The 19,555-nt window shown below is 52.0% G+C and overlaps 1 protein-coding gene across 1 annotated transcript in view; it reads right to left on the bottom strand.

Annotated features, from left to right (window-relative positions):
• BCAN (brevican) overlaps window positions 1-19,555 on the bottom strand; it is a 60,157-nt gene that overhangs the window by 27,230 nt on the left and 13,372 nt on the right. Inside the window, exons 3-8 of the mRNA XM_026656318.1 lie at window positions 11,011-11,097; window positions 6,729-7,121; window positions 4,345-4,519; window positions 3,236-3,363; window positions 2,176-2,469; window positions 1,283-1,705 (exon numbers count right to left, since the gene is read on the bottom strand). Coding sequence (XP_026512103.1) covers window positions 1,283-1,705; window positions 2,176-2,469; window positions 3,236-3,363; window positions 4,345-4,519; window positions 6,729-7,121; window positions 11,011-11,089 — 1,492 coding nt within the window. The 5' untranslated portion in view covers window positions 11,090-11,097. The remainder of the gene's footprint in view (window positions 1-1,282; window positions 1,706-2,175; window positions 2,470-3,235; window positions 3,364-4,344; window positions 4,520-6,728; window positions 7,122-11,010; window positions 11,098-19,555) is intronic.

Here is a 19,555-nt window from a genome sequence, read left to right as displayed (position 1 = left end):
TACGAAAAGTTTCTAAGCGGAAATGTCAGAGCTTAAATATTTCAGCATTTTCAATCAAAATGAAATGATTCAACGTGACGAAACCATATGTTTCATTTCAAACCAACATTTCAAAACAAAAATATTGTCATTGATCATCACAACATCTCTCTAACATTTGCCCTTAAGTTGATCATCCATATTATATCTATCTTAGGTATTTATATGGCCCTCTTATCATTATATCTCAAGCACCTCACAATCTTCAATGTATTTATCCTTACAACAACCCTGTGAGATAGGGCAATGCTATTATCCCCAGTTTACAGATGGGAAACTGAGGCACGAGTGGCTAACTGACGTGGCCAAGTTTACACAGGAAGTCTGTGCAGAAAAAAGAATTTACTGCAGGTCTCCTGTATCCCAGGCTAGTGCCCTAACCACTAGACTATCCATCCTCCTTGTTTTGCGAACTTAACATCAACCTTAACTCCATTTTAACAGTGTTTTGTCTGGGAACTATAAACCAGATTCCTCAGCTGGTGTGAACTCCCATTTAAACGAATTGAGTGAGGCCATTTACACAAGGTGAAGAGCTGGTTCCAAGTCCTTTGTTGCCAGAACTACAAAATGAACTGGCTCTGTGCACATGTTTTACTTTTCATAAATATGCGAATTCCCCTCTCTTTTCACCCCTTTTATTTGATTAAAAGTGGAAGGAAGGAGCCAGCAGCCAAATTGGGTTCTGGATCCAGGTTCTGAACCTGCCATGAATTTCAGGGGATTTCAGCACCAAGCCCAACACTAGTTTGAGCTAATGGGGCTTTTGCAAATTTTGATTTTTCATTTAATTTCAGTTGGGGGGAAAAGAAGCTGCATGTTTCTGACAAATGTTTTTCAGTTTTTTGATCCCCTGGAGAGAAAAATTTTGAAACATTTTGTCAAGGTTTCAAAGAAACCGTTAAAAAAATAAATCCAAAAATGTTCATTACGTTTTGTTTTACTGGTTCTTCAACCAGCTCTCCCCATAAATATTGCCAGTGAAAGTATTTGGAGAGATCCTGACAACGGGGCCAACTGACATGAGCCACCTGTAGGAGAGACTGGATTAGCCTGCGATTGTCAAAGGTGCCCAACTCTCATTGTAACCTGGGCATCTAAATCCCTTTGGCTTCTTTGAAAATACCAGCCCTATGGACTCTGGAGCTTTGGGCACATGCCTTCAAAGCTGCGTTCGTGACCCCATTCTAGCCATCGCCTTAAAAACGTTCCCTGATCACACTAAAGAGGATTCTCTACCTACCATTCCTGGGTGTCTCTGTGCAATTTCCAATTCTCCCCCTTTCCCCTTCCTTAGCTGGAAGGGCAGGGCTCCCTGGTTTTACATCTCTGCTAATCAGACCTGCCTCGGGACTGGCTGGGCTCTCGGGGGAATGTGATGGTGGGTGAAGTCCTAGATCTGAGGATACGGAGTTATCTAGCGGGGGTTCCCAGGAGACAGGAATTGTTGCCTCTTCAGGGGCACTGCTTGGCTTTGGCTGCTCAGTGTCACTCATGTCCTGAAAAAGAGGGATGGTGTATATGGCCCCTCTCGACTCATTCTCCACTTCCGCTTTGGACAGCTGAAGCTCCTCCATCTTTTCTGTCACTGTAACAATCTCCTTGGTCCCCTCGGGCTCAGCGGCTCGGTATTTTTCTGGAGACTCCGTGAAAGCGTCTGTCTCGTCTGTGGGCAAAAAGAAAGCGGGAGATTACTGCCTCGGCCTGTCCCCGGGGCATCAGAAGTGCTCAGCGCCCAAAACTTCAGTGGGAGGCAAAGGCAGCTAAGAGAGCTCAGCACCTCCGAAAAATCAGGCCCTCGGCGGCTAAGGAAACGTCTGCCCAGATACTTTTAGCAACGTACGCGGGATCTGTACCTTCCTGAGCCATTTTCCGGGCAGACTGCTAAAAAATAAAAAGCCACAGATGTGGGCATCTGTACCAGGCAGGGCATCCCTACTTTATCCCGGTGCATTAGCATCTAGCACTGGCAGCCTGCAGGCTACCTGCACGATGGGATTAAATTCTCCTCTACTCTGAGGAGCAGCACAAGGCCCTTCTTGCACCAAGGCCTAACGCTGGCCCCTCAGCATGGGGGAGCATTTCACCCTCTGGTGCATCAACACGGGCTTCAGGCCCCGGAGCCGGGTCCTTTACCTCGAAAGCAGTACACGTCGTATCTGCTCTGGGCGTCGGGGAATCCAGTCTGGTTCCGGAACTGGAAGACGGTTTTGACTCCCGGCTGGCTCCCTCCGCACCGTTCCCGCGGGGTGACAATGGGGTAGCGGACGCTGCCGTCAGCCAGCCAGCCCGAGCTGCAGTGGTCCAACCCTTCGTTCCAGGCCGCGTACATCTGGCCCGGGGTCGCTATCTCCGCTCCCAGCTCCTTGCAGTGAGCTTTGGCCTCCTCCAGGGTGAATTTGTCCGGGGCGGTCCCCAAAATGAGTTTTCCTGCAAACACAGATGAAGGGGGGAGGAATCCAAGCCAGTCCAGGAAAGAGGGCTCTTTCAGCCTCCCCCCACCCTTTCTTATGGCTTCCTACGGCTGCATGGTCCACCCCACCCTTCAAATTACAATATCGAACAAACTCCCAGTGGATCCATTAGCTGCCATCTATCTCTGAGCACTATCTAAGACGGGGTGGGCAAACTATGACCCGCGGGCCATATCCGGCCCGCAAGCTGCACCACGCGGCTCGGCCCCGCTTCGGCCTGGTCACTGGATCAGGGCCGCACCACACGACTCCCGGAAGCCACGGCATGGCCCCCTCCGGCTCCTACGCGCTCTAATGGGAGCTGCAGGGGTGTGCCTGCGGATGGGGCAGCATGCAAAGCCGCCTGGCTGCACCTCCGTGTAGGAGCCGGAGAAGGGACATGCCACTGCTTCCAGGAGCCACTTGAGGTAAGCGCCGCTTGGAGCCTCTCCCCACGCCCCAACCCCCTGCCCCAGCCCTGATACCCCTCCCGCTCTCCAAACCCCTCAATCCCAGCCCGGAGCACCCTCCTGCACCCCAAACCTCTCATCCCCACCCCAGAGCCCGCACCCCCAGCCGGAACCTGCACCAAGCCATGTGGGTAGTTTGTTCCTCTATTGCCCGTTATGGGGTTTATTGGACCCTGTACTGGCTGCTGTCAAAGACAGGAAACTGGACTGGATTGATCCAGCATGGGCCATTAAGGCAGATAAGGACACAATGCACTTTGGCGCCATAATTACCGTGCAGATCTTCAACGTAACAGTAGACATCGTACATGTCTTCTGGGTCCACTACTCCATAGTTACGGACCCCCGGCAACCCATCCATGTCTCCATAACAGCCGTCACGAGGGGTGTGGATTGGGTACCTGGAATGAGGAAACACAAGTATTGATTTTCCACAGAGAGAAAAGGATTGCTGGAGCCAGCCAGTCAGATGCTGCTGCTAAACCCTTGGGGTAGGGCTACCAGGGTCACCTAAGCCCTCTGCTGGGAGCCACCCAAGTGGCCACTGATTTTTGGATGCCACTGTTTTTTGGGACACCCCCCTGGAGACCACCCTGGGGGGCTTGATTTCCAGAAGCACTTGCAGCTCCAGCTGACCTTGTGGGGAGCCAGCACTTTCTAAAAATCCAAGTGAGGCAACCCAAACCCCCGCATTCAAAGTCAGCGGCCCCATTTGGAAATGTTTGCCCATTTAGGGCCCGTTGATTAGGTGACCAGCACCTGTGCTCTGAAGTTCATTGAAATCAATAGGTGCCTTTCCTTTGACAACCATGGGGTTCAATGAAGCTCCTAGCGCAGTGGTTTTCAACGTTTCCCTTTTCGGGAGTCTCCTCCAAGCCAATCAGCTGACCCATTTAGCTACGTGGGAAGGGCAAGGTGGTCATGACCGCTTGCTTGCAATCTCCAGGTTACGGAGATTGCAAACTGTGCCCAAAAGCTACAGTTTGCAATCTCCTTTGGAATTGTTGCAGGTGGAAAATTTCAGCCTGCTCTAATCAGTGTTTAATTTGGAGAAAAGTTCATCAAAGCCACGTACGTTGTCTTAGACAGCAAGCTCTTTGGCGCGTGGGCCATCTTTTCGTTATGGGTGTATGCAGTGCCTAGGGCTAATGGGTTCCCAGTCCAGTACTGGGGTCTCAAGGCACTGTTGTAATACATATCATCATCACTATACAATGGCATAGGAAGAATTCCATTTTGGTACTGGGGAAGTGGATTGCCCCATATTGGAACTCATCATGATTCATCTCCTTAATATCCAGTGGCGGTGAGTTCCACAGGTGAACAATGTGTCATGTGAGTTCCGCATCCACCTCAATCTAGCCTCTGTGTGAGTTGCCCACCTGACCGTCTGGTCCGCGATCCAGCCCGCGTCGCATTGCTCGTAGCCGCTGAAATAGGCGGCGTACAGCTGTTCGGGGGTGGCGATCTGTGCCCCTATCCTGGCGCAGGCCTCCCGAGCCTTGGCAAAGGTGAAGGCGTAGCGCGTGGAGCCCTTCCGATAAAGGAACACCACCCCTAGAGGACAGAGTGTGAAACAGCATCTAAATGTCCTGCGGGCCATTAATCCAAGGGGATTAGGGAGGTGCAGTACTGTACACTCGCCATCAGCCAGCTATGATGCTGTCTCAATACATCATGGGGTCACCAGGGCTGGCGTTAGACTTGCTGGGGCCCAGGGCTGAAGCTCCAGCCCCACCGCCCAGGGCGGAAGCCAAAGCCCGAGACCCAGCACCTGGGGCTGAAGCCCAAGGGCGTCAGCCCTGGATGACCGGGCTCAGGCTTTTGGTTTTGGCCCCCCTGCCCGCGGCGGTGGCGCTCGGGTGGGGTCAGGCTTCGGTCCCCCCTCCGGGGCTCGTGTAGTAATTTTTGTTGTCAGAAGGGAGGGCGTGGTGCAATGAAGGTTGAGAACCCCTAGCCTAGGCCTTGTATGCCCTGAGTCCGAGCCCCAGCGGTCCATTCGCTTGCTGCATGCAGCAGTAGCCTGCTATGACCCATCATAGGATCTTATGCAAAATCTTAAGGCCAGAAAGGACCATTTTGATCATCTGGTCTGGTCTTCTGCATAACACAAGCCTGAGAACTTCATCCCCACCTCCCCGGAGGTCAGTTGTTCTGATGGCTGATTGCCCTTCGCTGTTAAACATTTGCACCTTATTTCTAGCCTGAATCTCTTCATTTTCCGGCCGTTGGGTCCTGACTGTTCTGAAAACACGACCATCCACTCAGTGTGGGATGGGGGTTAGAGCAAAGAAGCCGGAGAGGGGGGGTTCTACGTCCGGTTCTGCCCACCGACTTCCTTTGTGGCCTGGGCCACCTCATTTCCCGTCTTTACGTGCCTCAGTTTCCCTGTCTGTCAAATGGAGATGAAAATACCCATCTTTAGGAAGTCCGAGATATATACATGCAGCATGCCGTATAAATGCTAACTACTAGTCATAGTTTTGCCCTTTTGTGCAATGCTCGTGATGTAAACTAGCACTCTGTTTCCCTCTGAGCTGGACAAGAATCATTAGTGTCCTGCCCCCCTTACAGATAGGGAAACTGAGTCACAAAGAAGGGACATGATTTGCTCTGGGTCACCCAGCAAGTTAGTAACAGAACACAAGAGTCCTGCTTCTAAGCTTTAACCACAAGACCGTGCTTTCCCGCCACTAAAGAGCCACGGCTAAACTGCAGAGAAAATCCTCCTTTAAACCAGGCAGCCCATCACTCCGGTGTAAATTGCATGTCTGGCAATGTCAAGCGAGGAATCGGAGCCGCCGGAAATTTTTCTAAAATGAATGGGCGAGCTTGGGCTTCTTGCCGGTTTTGAAGAAAGGCTGAAAACAATCAGAAGGGATAGGGAGGCAGGAGAGGAGAGGGTGCGTTGCCAGCTGGACTTTGCAAGGGGCTTTTGCCATAAGCAATCCAACCTGCCTCCGGGGAGGGAGGGAGGAAACGGGGAATCTTATGAGATTAACACTTGAATATTAGAAGTGCGCAAAGTTAATTGAAACCGGGAGAAATAGCCTGCAGAGTGCATTAAGGAAATTGTTTGGTTTTGCCAGGGAAATCGATCACAGTGAAAGAAATAGTAACTTCTCCGCAGTCCTGGCAATAACGTATGATCAGCGAGAGTCGTCAGCAATTATTGAACGCTGGCCCTTCTGCAAGCACTAGCGGTCTGTGCTGTGTTGAACAAGAAGGGATAGCTGTAGTAGGCTGTTATCCTTTAGTAGATCAGCCACTAGAGGACGACAGAGTACGCGCTGTGTTAGTGGCGGGGTTCTGTCTACACATCTCGACGCAAGGGTTAACCCCTCCATGTAGAGTCTCGAGCTGCCGAAAGCTAAGTCAAGCAGGGAATAACAAGATGTAGTAATACAATAATAATACAAGATAATAACGCTATTATAGCATTAGCGAATAGAGACAGGCCTTTTCGCTCGGGCACTAGAGGCTCGTGCGCTTACAACCAGACGGCCCCAGTTCAATCCCCGCCACTGACCGTTCACCCAGGGGTGTGTCATGACACATCCAGCCCTGAGTTAACCTACCTGCATCCCCAGGCCACCACTGTAGCCTCTTTACTGGCCCAGCCACCGATAGAGGGAGACAGCCCCACGCAGTGGGCATGGCTTATACATGCAGTCAGACAATTACGATCCCTCTGGGGCTTGTGCCAGCCCTGAATCCCATCCCACCCCCAGCCCCGCGACAGATGTTAGGGTTAGGGGGCTGTTACCTTTGACCTTCACCTCCAGCTGGTCATGCCCGTCCTCAATGCCGTGTTGCACGCTGCAGCGGTAGATCCCAGAGTCGTTGGACCGGAGCTCGCTCAGCACCAAAGTGGCGTCGGTGAACGAGGCTGAGTAGAAGGGCAAGGAGACGCGGTTGCAGTAGCCTTTGCTCACCTTCACCTTCTGCCCCCGGGCCACCAGGATCTCAGCCTCCTTCCCCTCAGAGATGAAGGTCCACTTGACCCGGGGCGCCCCCAGCGCCGCCCGGCGCCCCCCTGTGGTAGTGGTGGCCTGGGGACGCAGGTAGGTGACGTGGCAGGGAATGGTGAGGGTGCCCGACAGCACTGCCTGGACAGGCGGGTGTTTGGCGATGGAGACTCTCAGAGCCTTGAGGTCATCTGCCAGGGAGAGGGAGGAAATAAAAGGTCAGCAGTCGCCCAGGAGAAGCCTCATTAGCTTTGTGCAGTATAGGGTCCATGACACACAATTGAGCAGTAATGATTCCATCCATCAGAGGTCATTGGTAACATACGCGCACATGGACACAAACACGCTTACGCCACCCAGTGCATGGCATTTTCAGTCCGTTTGTCCATCAGTTGCTGCTTTGCTGTCTTTTCTCCCCGTCTGATCCCTCAGTCACACTGACAACAGGGCTGAGCGTGACTGGGATGCCCTGCGTGTATGTGGGGCGCTGGGTTAGCTCCCAGGTAGGGTTAAACGAGCAATGAATACATGGACAGTCGGGTTAGCAGCTCCAAGTTCAACCCCAGGTTCCCTTATATTATTATTTGTATTACCTTAGCACATAGTCATTGACCAGGACGGCATGTGCTCGGTGCTGTACAAACCCACGTTGGGAGCTGAGTTGTTGTGTCTCCGCTGCTGTCTTAACCCGAGTTAACTAACCCACGTTAAGACCATGCCTTGTAGAGGCTGCAGTGTAGCGGTATCCGGAGAGACCTAACTAAAACACGCCCAGGGACAGCTCAGGAAACCTCCCTCTGGGGCAAATTCACCCTGGGGGTAACCCCACAGACTTCATGCGTGGGTTTGGCACCCCTCCCCGCAGGACCCCTGCTTTATTCAATGCTAGGGCCCACTCAGCCAGCCGCGATTGAGTGCATTGCTTTCTGCTTGTTGTTCACTGCCTGGCCCCAGGCCCTAATTTACCCAATGCTGCTCAGCCCCTGCTCTGAAGACAGAAGGGCTGATGGCCTTGTGCTGGGAGGTACAGAGCTCACGCTGTGGCAGCCAGGAAGGGGTTAATAGATGGGCCAGTTACCTCTCCAGCTGGTACTCACTGGCCCATTAACCACAGCTGCGGGTGGGGGGGGAAGGCTGCAGCTCTGGCAGGAGGGGCTGGGTGCCAGAGACACTAGTGTTGCTCTGAGAAAGCTCCTCAGCCACAGAGGAAATTACACAAAGCCCCGAAGCGCCAAGGAAAGAAAGGTTTGGAGAAAGCAGCACTGGGAGAGAGACGCCTGCAGACAGGCCAAGGTAGGACATAGTCCAGGTGAGGGATTGTAAGAAATGACAGACCCTAGCTGCTTAACACAAGGGCTGTGGGCTGGCACCCTGAGGGGGGGGGGGTTCCCTTATTACCCTTCCCCACGCATACACCTCCTTGTAGGATGGGCCGTGTAAAGCTTTGGCACTAATGGGGTGCATCCAGACTGAAGACATTGGACCACAGAGTTTGTATCTGGACTCTCCTATTGACCTGGATTGGGGTTTGGCCGGCTGGGGGAGTGGGTGGCAAGTTGGAACAGACCCCACCCACTGAGAGGCTGATGGGAGGTGATGGAGACAGAGGAGCTGTGCCCAGCCCAGAGGTGGCCTGCCAAGCCCTGAAGGAACCTGTGACATTCCTCGGGGTCTTTTCCCTGGTGCTCCATCACTGTGGTATCGGGGCACTTGGCAGATGTTAATGACTTTATTTTCACAAGACCCCCGTGTGGGGGCAGGGTGCGATTATCCCCATTTTACAGAGGGGGAACTGAGGCGCACAGAGACGAACCTCAGCAGCAGCTGCTAATGTTGGGTGCCCGACTTGAGGCACCTGGTGTTGTTTTTCATGTGACCTAGCGTTGTGTAGCTCTTCATAGGCTCAAAGCCTAGCTCCCATTGTCGCTGTGAGCGCCTGGCACTTCTGCCGGTCGCGCCCTAGGGCCTTGAGTCAGGCATCCAGAAAATGAGGAACACCAATTAGCGACCTTTGGTTGAAACCAGCTTTGCACCAACAGGGGTCCTACAGACCCCCTGATACATCCCCAGAGCACCCTCTATCCCTCTATTGAGGCAGGGGCCCTGGGATGGGGGAATCATAGAATATCAGGGTTGGAAGGGACTTCAGGAGGTCATCTAGTCCAATCCCCTGCTCACAGCAGGATCAACACCAACTAAATTATCCCAGCCATGGCTCTGCCAAGCCTGACCTTAAAAACCTCGAAGGATGGAGATTCCACCACCTCCCTAGGGAACCCATTCCAGTGCTTCACCACCCTCCTAGTGAAAAAGTTTTTCCCCAATATCCAACCTAAACCTCCCCCACTGCAACTTGAGACCATTACTCCTTGTTCTGTCATATATGTAAGGATATATGATAATGACAATGGAGTATATGATCATGTAATTAAAGATTGTCTCATAATGAAGATGACCAAGGGGGACATTTTCTGGCATTTCCTAACTCTTAAGGGCTTGACATTGCAAGCTTAGTGTGGGCCCAGCAGGGAGGTCATTGAGAGCACAAGGTTGCCTGCTCTCAGCTCAGGGGCCTGCCCCCGTGGCAGCCCAGCGCTGTAATGGCAGGAAAATTCCTGCGTGGCCCCAAGCTCTCGTTCGGTGGAGGCAGAATCTTCAGGGAATTTAATGCTAAAATCTAAGACCACCTACAAAAGGGGACTAAGGGGCATACTGCTAAAAGGAGCGGGGGATTCTAGCGGATCGCTAACTGAATGAGCGGACAATGGGACAGAGTCCTGGAAAAGGCAAATATCGTTTTGGGGGGGTGTACAAACAGGTGTCGTCCGTAAGGGAGAGGCAGTACCTGTCCCGCTCTACCCGGCACTGGTGAGACCCCAGCGGGCATACTGGGTGTACTTAGGAAAGATGTGGACAGAGTCCAGAGGAGAGCAACCCAAGTGATCAAAGGTTTAGAAAACTGGACCTAGGAGGAAAGACTAAAAAAAAGCCTTGGGCATGTTTAGTCTTGAGAAAAGCAGACTGGGAAGTGGGGGCGGATAAGTCTTCAAATAAATGAAGGGTTGTTATAAAGAGGATGGGGATCAGTTGTTCTCTGTGTCCATGGAAGGCAGGGCAAGAAGTAAGGGGCTTAATCTGTAGCAAGGGAGATTTAAGTGAGATATTAGGAAGAACTTTCTAACTCTAGGGCAGGTAAGCGCTGGAGCAGGCTTGTGGAATCTCCCATCATTGGAGGTTTTTAACAACCCCCATCAGAGCTGGTCTAGGTTTATTTGGTCCTGCCTCAGCGCAGGGGTCTGGGCTTGGTGACCTCTTGAGGTCCCTTCCAGCCCATCTTTTCTAAGTCTCTGTGTGGCATGTGCAAACTTCCCCTCCTCTCTCACCAAAGACTTGGTCAAATTCAAGTGGATTTTCACAGGGGCTGCAAAAGGCAGTTCCCAGATACAGAGGCCACCCCCCTACCACATTTCATGTCCCTGCTCCAAAGCGGGGGGAGAGGGGGTGTTAAAGCTTGTCAAAGAAAGGTCACCTGACTTCTGTAACATGGGCCAAAGAACGTCTCTATTCCTGACCTTGCTTTCAGAACTGGTTGACCTATTCCAGCAAAAATCCCCCCCCCCGCCACCCCACCCCCCAAAAAAATTCAGCCTAAGACAAACACCTGGCATGGAAAATTTGCAGCCCAGGTGGTTTAAGTTTGGCAAAGTTAAAAGCAACTGAAAACAGGGTCTTATAATGGAAAGTGTTGGGCAACCTTAATAAGAGGCGGTACTACCCGCCCTGCCTGTAATAGCATTACAATAAGGCCTAGAGGCCCAAGCCAGGATCAGGGCTTCATTCTGCACGTAGCCATAGCAGGAGATAGTCCCTGCCTTGAATCCAGCTGGACAAGACAGACCCAGGAGAAGTTACTGGCCCAAGGTCAGAGGCAGAGCCGGGACTAGACCTCAGGTCTCTGGAGGAGCAACCCAGTGCCCTAATGCACTAGACCCTATTGCCTGTCAAATCAGCTTTGAATGGATTTTGGCCGCAGCCATCGCAAAGCTGCCTGTTGACCGGCTCGGAGGGTGTCCGACTTACCTGCACTCTCCCCAAAGATAAATGCGTCTGTAAAAGCAAGGCGGGCAAATACCCAGAGCAGCAGCAGCATGTCCGTCATCACTCCACCTGGGCGGGAGGAAATATACAAGATGAGCAAGCCCCTTCGTTTTCAGTTTAAACCAATTTGTACCGAAAAATTCCCGGGTTTTGCAATTCCGTTTTTTTTTCTGATTTTTCACCCTACTTTTGTATAATTCAAATATGTAAAAAATAACTTGTTTTATTAGGAAAATACAATACATTGCATGAGATCTGTATTATGATCATACATTAGTCTGTGTGGATATGCAAAGTTCCCCATTTATGAAGCAAGGCTATACGTATTTAGTCTACGCTACACACAGTAAACACATCTGAAGCAGTGAGGTTTTTACCCACGAAAGCTTATGCCCAAATAAATCTGTTAGTCTTTAAGGTGCCACCAGACTCCTTGTTGTTTTTACAATAAACACAGGCACGCACACGAGCTCTGAAGTGCGGGCGCATCTGAACGAACGGCTGAATCTCACGCTCACCACGTACACATTTCAAGCTGTTAGCAGAAAACGGTTTAAAGAGCTGACCCGCTAAAATGGGAAGAAACCAAAAATCTGTACCGGAATACGGTTCAGAACACAAGGAGGTATCCAGAAGTTTTTTTTAAAAAAAAGATGAAGTTGAATGTATGCAAATAGTGCGGCCCAATTATTAAATGTAAATATTTATAGGCTAATAGTTCCGAGTCTAACAGTAAACGCTTTATTCAAATGAGAAGTTTTATTTGGGGATTAGAGAGAGATTGTTTTCTTAAACTCAGTGGTGGCCTTGTGTTCTGAGTTCTGCAGCAATCCACGTCGATGAACGGAATTCAAAGCATTAATCTGCCGAATACTTTTTCCCACTGTCTTTCCATCCGACAAAATAAACCCCGATATTTACCCAGAAAAATTATGAATCGTTTTTCGCACTGATTTTTCGCCTGTTTTTTATTGTGGTGGTAATAAACACCGATAAATTCCCAGGGGGGAATGAAATAAACTAAAAACTGACGCTGAAGGGCCATAAAGATGAGTTAAAGCTGTGCAGTAGGGTTAAAGAAAACCCAACCCTTCCACTCCCCCCATTTGAAAAACCCCAACGGGCCTGAAAAGATTTGCATTTACCCATGACGGGTGTTTAGTGCTAGAGGCGCAGGATACAGAGCAGCGAGAGAGACAATACCAGCCACAAGGACAGTGAAAGAGGGTATGTCTACACTACAGGATTAATCCGAATTTAGATAATTCGAATTTGGGAAACAGGTTGTATAAATTCGATTGTGCGCGGCCACACTAAGCACATTAATTCGGTTTTTAACCACATTAATTCGGTGGTGTGCGGCCACACTAACCCTAATTCGAATTAACAAAATCGATTTTGACGCTACTCCGTTCGTCGAGGTGGAGTACAGAAATCGATTTAAAGCGCCCTTTAATTCGAATTAACTGGCTCTGTAGTGTGGACGGGTGAAGGGTTAATTCGGATTAACGCAGCTAAATCCGAATTAAAGTCGTAGTGTAGACCAGAGATGGATAAATTGAGGAGAGGTTAACTAGATCTAGAGATAAGGGTCTATCTATGGACAGAGACCAGCGTAGGTAGGAAAACCAAGCGGGCTAGAGACAGGTGGAGGGGAGGAGAGAGAGAAAGATGACTAGTTAGATCCCATCTTGACACTTCCCCTGCCCTCACTGATCGATCTTATGGCTGGAAAGAGATGCAGAGAGAGCGGTTTCTACCCCTCATTCGCATATCCAAACGCCCCTCCCTCCTTGCTCCCCACAGTAACTTGCATCCCATCACACCACCTAACAGCGCCCAGCGCTCCCGGAGAGGAGACACAACCAGTCTCTGGATTTTTTTCATACTGTGCGATAGCTGCCGAGGGGTAACCGCAGTGTCTCTGCAAATCACCCGCGGTGGGGAGAAAGAAACACAGGGTTGGTCGGGTTTTTCTTTCTCTCTGCTTGGGTGAGATTGTTCTGCAGAACTGAGGCTGTTCACGTCAGTTACCTTCCTTCCATGTCTAACTAAAGAGTTTCAGAGCGGCTAAGAAATTCATTGCTCGGGGCTGTCGTTACGAACCTTTGCTACCCAGCCCCGATTCATTCCTGGACGCTGAATGAAGCAAGGGTCTTGTAGGGAAATAAATGGCTTCTAATTTGAATCTCTGTACCCAACTCTGGCAGAGCAGAGGGGCCTTAAGAGGACATCAGTTGGAGTTCAAGGGTCCGTAGGGTAAATGAGACTCTGGCTCTGTAGGCATGATCCAAATCTTAAGGGAGAAATTCTTATCCCCGCATAAAACTGGCGATGCTGCCGTAAAACGGGCATTGGCCCTTGCCAACTTCTGAAACTGTCCCGAAGCTGGTGGGCACGGTGGGGGGGAGGGCACTTGGATCTAGGGATTTGGTTCTGGCCCAAGCCTCATGCACCCCTGCCCCAGGATGCCTGGCCTTTGGCGACAACCGGAAAGCTCCCGGCTTCATGGGACGCTGAAGAAAAGCCCTAATGTAGTGAGAACAGGGCGGCCGGGCGTTATTGTGGGCGGCGGCGTGGTTACGAACCCGAGATGCGTGTTAATCATGTGTGTTTTGCAAGGTCCTGTTTGCCCCAGACAGTCTACGAGAACCGCCGGGGCGGGAGAGGGCATGGATTAGTTAGAGGAGCTGCAAAAGGATGTCTCAGTGACGTGGGAGGCCCAAGATGGCCTTCCTTTGAAATTCCGCTCACGCTGGGGGTTCGCTGCTCACAGGCTGTGAATGCCGAGCGCTGACCAAAGACTTTATTATTTCCCCGGCCTTTTCTCAATGCTGCTTGGCACAAAGAGACTTTCCCATCTCCCCCACTGCTCCCAATGAATAAATCTCGAAGACGTTTTCCGAGGGCTGACGCTGGCTGTGCCGGGTGATTTTTTTCCCCCTCTCTGCTGACTGCCAGTGTGAGTCGAGCTGCATCTCTCTCTGCAGCGAGCAGGGAGAGGGAGCCTGGTACAGCGGTTAGAGCGCTAGCCTGGGGCTTGGGAGCTTGGATTCCATTCCCTGCTCTGCCACGGACTCCCTCCGTGACCTTGGGTGGGTTACTTAGTCTCCCTGAGGAAGCAGTACAACGGGAATAACAGCCCTGCCCTACCTCACAGCACTGTTGTGAGGATAAATACACTGCAGATTGTGAGGTGCTCAGATACGTTTCTTAGAAATGGGGCACATATGGAAAGGCTAACCCGGGGCCGCCTCTTCCCCTGCTGAACAATGGGGGTTTAAAGCCAGGCTACAGTGACTTAGATCAGTGGAGAGTTCACATGGCTTCATCTTGGGGGTAGGAGTCACCTATTCTGTGGCTGTACAGCGCCTAGCACCGTGACTGGGGCTCCTAGGGGTTACTGCAATACCAATTATTATTAACAACCCTAACCATGCAGCCACGCCCTGCTTAAAGCTACCTCAGGTACGTCTACACATGCTGCAGTTGCACTTCCAATTGCAGTGTAGACGTACCCTAAGAGCTGAAGGGAAGAGCCCCCCATGAAATCACCAACACTTCTACTTTTAGCGTCCAATCAGATACAAAGGAAGAAGTCCACCTTTGCCTGCGAAGTATATTGGCTTGTTATCTGTCACGCTTGCCTTGAGAGGAGTTTAGCATCTGGGGATGCCTGCACCGTTTAAACACTTTAGGTCTTTAGGCTTAGAAGTGACTCCCTTTCCCTTTCTAAAGCCAATCCGTTGGGTGGAACAAGGGCGGATGGCTGTAACTCAATGCGGTTTTATCATTTGAATTCGGTTGGAAGGGTTAGATTTTTGTAGGCAAATGCCGGTAGGTGTCGATTTCATTGTCCGCACACACAAACGGATGATCCTGGAGACTGCCTTTAAAGGTTGGGTTCCCCAGACAGAGACTGAGCCATACACAGTGCGGGGCTCGTTACAGAGGCAGTTGGACCCAGACAGAGAATAACCCAGATTTCTTGTGAGCACGGAGAGATCTCTGAGCACCACGCGCCCCGCCCCAGCTTTCCTGCTGCTTTCCAAACTTAACGGTGCCGGAGCCAAGTTGGGGCTTTTGTTTGTTCTCTCCGGATCAATTGGAATTCAAGATCACAACTCTGGGGAAGGAAGGAATAAAAATACAAAGCCCATCGCTCTGCAGCCATGGCTGGGATTCAACCCCAGCAGCCGGCCGCTCGTGGGATCAGTCCAACCCCACCAGGGCTGGTTTGCCTTTAGCCTGTGAAACTAGAAAGCTTTTGTTGATTTCCCTCCCCCCCCCCCCCCTTCCCCCAGGCGCCATTGCCGCTTGAGTGCTCTGCTCTCGAGGCTGCTTGAGCCCTCCCTTGGGGGTGTCAAAACGCACTGGTGCCGAGTTGAGGGGTTTTTTTTTCTTTTTTCCCCTCTCCCCGCCACCCATCCTCACGTCAGGACCACAAGGGATTTGGCCCCTTTCCCATCTCAATGCCCTGGGCCACGTTAGTGTTGCATCTTATTGGCGTTGCCAATTCTGAGGCTCGCTAGAATCAGGGTTTTCCTTAAAGCCCCAGCTCCTGGGAGAACGTGACTATGGGAGAAACTCAGCTGGGTGTTTTGTAGTAAGAGTCCTGGGGTCATATTTGCAAAGAGAACCTTGAAACGTGTGACCCCCCGTGCGCCCAACGGCCCGGCAATCAGAAAGCAAACGAAAGACGTCCCCAAATCAGCTTAAAAATCAGGAGGATTTTTTTTAGAGGCCTAAATCAGGAGGGTAGGTTCCTGCTTCTTGAACATTTAGAGTTGGCCAGGCGGCTCTCCACGCAGGCGCGTTATCTAGGCTTGCCAGCATTGTATTTCAAAAATAAGGGACTGTTTTCTTAACACCCCCGCCCTACCCCAATTCCTGATATTATCGTTCTGATTAAGAATCATACGAAGCCGCACTCGCCCTACGTTTACCAGGGGCATTTCTTGCTGCTTTGGGCAGCACTCCGCAATTCCCGAGCTTGTTTTACAGAGAAGGGGAAAAAATAAGGGACGTCTCTTGTAATAAGGGACTGTTGGCAACCCTAAGCCATCCTCCCCGGGGCAAATCCCAGAGCGGTGTGGCCGCCTGGCAAACCGTGCACCACCGGGAGCACCACGAGAGGGCTTGGGAACTGTTTCAATTTGCGGCCCAGCTGTGTGCTTAAAAAACAATTCAAAATTTAACAGATGTGTTGGAGCATAAGTTTTCGTGGGTGAATGCCCACTTCGTCGGAGGCTTCCAACGAAGTGGGCATTCGCCCACGAAAGTTTATGCTCCAATACATCTGTTAGTCTTAAAGGTGCCACAGGACTCTCTGTTGCTTTTTACAGATCCAGACTAACACGGCTACCCCTCTGATACTTGAATTCAAAATTTGCCGCTCTGGTCTGGCCGGGGGCGGGGCTGGCTGAGGGGGAGACGGCGTCTTGCAGCCTGCACCAGTGCTGCTGCTGATGCCCCCCCCCCACCCCCGGGGCCCTGGTTGAGAACCACTGGCCTAGATGACCCCTGCAGTCCCTTCTAACGCTGTGAGTCTAAAGATAAGCTTTTGAGGTGCTGGGCCACTGCGGGAATGGGGGACCCGGATGCTTGTGCACCCCCTTGGCACGGGAGGATTGGACCCAGAGTTTCAGCCTTGGGGGCCCACCTCTCCCATCCCCAGGCGGTGATGGTGGGGCTCATGGGAACCCCCCAGAGCCAGCAGCAGTGCTCCGGGCTGGCTGTATTAGCAGCTGTGTGGGGAAGTTTGAGGGAGCTGGCTGGAGCAGCTGAGTCCCTGTTCCCATTTCCCCCCCTTCTTCCCCCGGCGCTTCTAGCCGAGGCCGTGATGAGATGCCAGGGCCCCTGGCCAGAAACAGAGAAGTCTGGTGGCTGCTTGGCGTGTCCTCAGCTTTGCCATCTCCTCTGAGACCCCCATTTGCTCGGCCCCTCCCCTGCCCCCCAAGCCGGCTCCCCCTTTCCCAGCAGCTTGTCTCCTTGTTGGAGGGTCACCTGCTCTGATCCCCATTCAAGGCCTTCTCACCCGCTCCCCCCGCCCACCACTCCATGTGATGATTAGTCATCCCCGATCACAAGGTGCATTGTCAGCCGGCAGGAGGCAAAGGAGATACACAGAGAGGTGGCTTTTTTGGCTGCAGGATGAGTCAGCAGCAGCACATCCTCGGCCCTGGCACGTTTCCCAGGAGCAAGGGAAGAGAAGAAATCCTTCCTGTAAAGTCCTGCTTTTGATGTGCATCCCCAGGCACGCCTGTGTTTGCACACATCTGCACCTGTGTGGATACGTGCCCCACACGCACGTGCAAAACCGTGCATGCGTGCACATTCCCCATGCTTGCACACAGGCGTGTCCCTGCACACGCAGACACACGGCTAATCTCCCCCGGGCTTGTGCCCTCATATAAACACATGCAACGGGCATGCATCTGCTTTCCTGCACACCACCAATGCTCACACGCTTGCCACACGCACCCACACGCATGCAATCCCACGTGCATATGCTTGCCCGAATGTGCTTTCCCGGGACCGCTGTAGAATGCTCTTGCAAAGGAAAAGCGCCGCTCTGCTTTGCAACGACCAGCCCGTAATTTCCACGCAGCCTGCTGGGCGCTCCCATGGTATTTTCCAAGCACGTCTCCCACCTTCTCTCTACCTGCCGCCTTCAAATTCCAACCGCCCCGTGCAAAGGGGGCGGGGGGGCCTCTTTTTATTTTTTTTATACGAAGCCACCCCCCAGGACTGGCAAGGGACGACTCCCTGGCCTCACGCCTCTCCGCAGAATAGGCAGTAAAATACCGTTTTTTAAAATACCAAGTCCTAGGGACTGAGTGGCTAGGCAGCAGTTCTGCAGAAAAGGACCTAGGGGTTACAGTGGACGAGAAGCTGGATATGAGTCAACAGTGTGCCCTTGTTGCCAAGAAGGCTAACGGCATTTTGGGCTGTATAAGTAGGGGCATTGCCAGCAGATCGAGGGACGTGATCATTCCCCTCTATCCAGCATTGGTGAGGCCTCATCTGGAGTACTGTGTCCAGTTTTGGGCCCCACACTACAAGAAGGATGTGGAAAAATTGGAAAGAGTCCAGCGGAGGGCAACAAAAATGATTAGGGGGCTGGAGCACATGACTTATGAGGAGAGGCTGAGGGAACTGGGGTTATTTAGTCTGCAGAAGAAAAGAGTGAGAGGGGATTTGATAGCTGCTTTCAACTACCTGAAAGGGGGTTCCAAAGAGGATGGATCTAGACTGTTCTCAGCGGTACCAGATGACAGAACAAGGAGTAATGGTCTCCAGTTGCAGTGGGGGAGGTCTAGGTTGGATATTAGGAAACACTATTTCACTAGGAGGCTGGTGAAGCACTGGAATGGGTTCCCTAGGGAGGTGGTGAAATCTCCATCCTTAGAGGTTTTGAAGGCCCGGCTTGACAAAGCCTTGGCTGGGATGATTTCGCTGGGGTTGGTCCTGCTTTGAGCAGGGGGTTGGACTAGATGACCTCCTGAGGTCCCTTCCAACCCTGATATTCTATGATTCTATGAGCCTCTCGACAGGAAAAATCAAAACGTTCCATTCCGGCCTCATCAAGACGCTTTCGTATTTAAATTTTGTTTTTGCGGTGATTCCCCCCCCCCCCCCCCATCAGCCTGTTTCCCCCAGAAAGCGTCAATTTAGAAGAAAGAGCCTTTTCCAGATGCACCTGGTCCAGCTGGAGGATTTTCCCCCCCGCTCCCCTTGACGGCTTGTCATGCCACCAGCAGGGATGTCTACTCTGTGGCTGGCAGCCAGCCGCCCGGGCCGGGTAGACGGACAGTTTGTGGAAGTGGAATAAATCTGAGGCGGGTGCAGGAAGCGGGCACTCGAATGAGTTTTCCATTCTGAAATGGAGTCAGGCAGGTAGCGGTGGTCCAGTGGTTAGCACCCAGGCGATGTTGGGCAAGTCCCAGTCCTTCTCTGCCTCAGTTTCCCCTCCCATCCTCTGACTGTCTTCTTTAGCTTGAAAGCCCTTCAGAGCAGCAGCTTTCTTGTGTTCATGCACAGCTCCTGGTACAATGGATTCCCGATCTCAGTTGGGGGCCCCTAGGTGCTATCGTATTGCAGATCCTAATAGAGTCCAGATTTCCTGGGGATTTGTGAGATCGCCGGCCTGGAAAGGGTCCATTTGCTAGAGAGGGCAGGCTGCTGTCAGCATCCTGGGCTCGCCTTCCCCCTCACCTGGCTCTCACCCGTGCTGAGTCAGCGCGGCTGGGAGCGTTGGGTGAAGGGCAGAGAGTCAGCGCGGCAGAGGGCTGTGCGGAGAGCCAAGGAAGGGGGGAAGGTCGGAACACAATCTGTGGGAAGGTGGCGTCTAACAGCAGCGTGGGAAGATCCCGCTCACACGCATGTACACCCTGATGCACACAGTCCTGTACAAACACGAGCATGGCCCCCCACACACCCCGTACAGCTATATGCATGCACCCACATACTTAAGTGTGCACACACACACACACACACACACACACACACACACACACACACACAC

This window comes from Terrapene carolina, unplaced genomic scaffold (assembly GCF_002925995.2).
Source record: "Terrapene carolina triunguis isolate 2854851 unplaced genomic scaffold, T_m_triunguis-2.0 Scaffold227, whole genome shotgun sequence".
Lineage (NCBI taxonomy): Eukaryota > Metazoa > Chordata > Testudines > Emydidae > Terrapene > Terrapene triunguis.
Note: the sequence above shows the minus strand (reverse complement) of the source record. Positions and strands in the feature narration are given on the sequence as shown.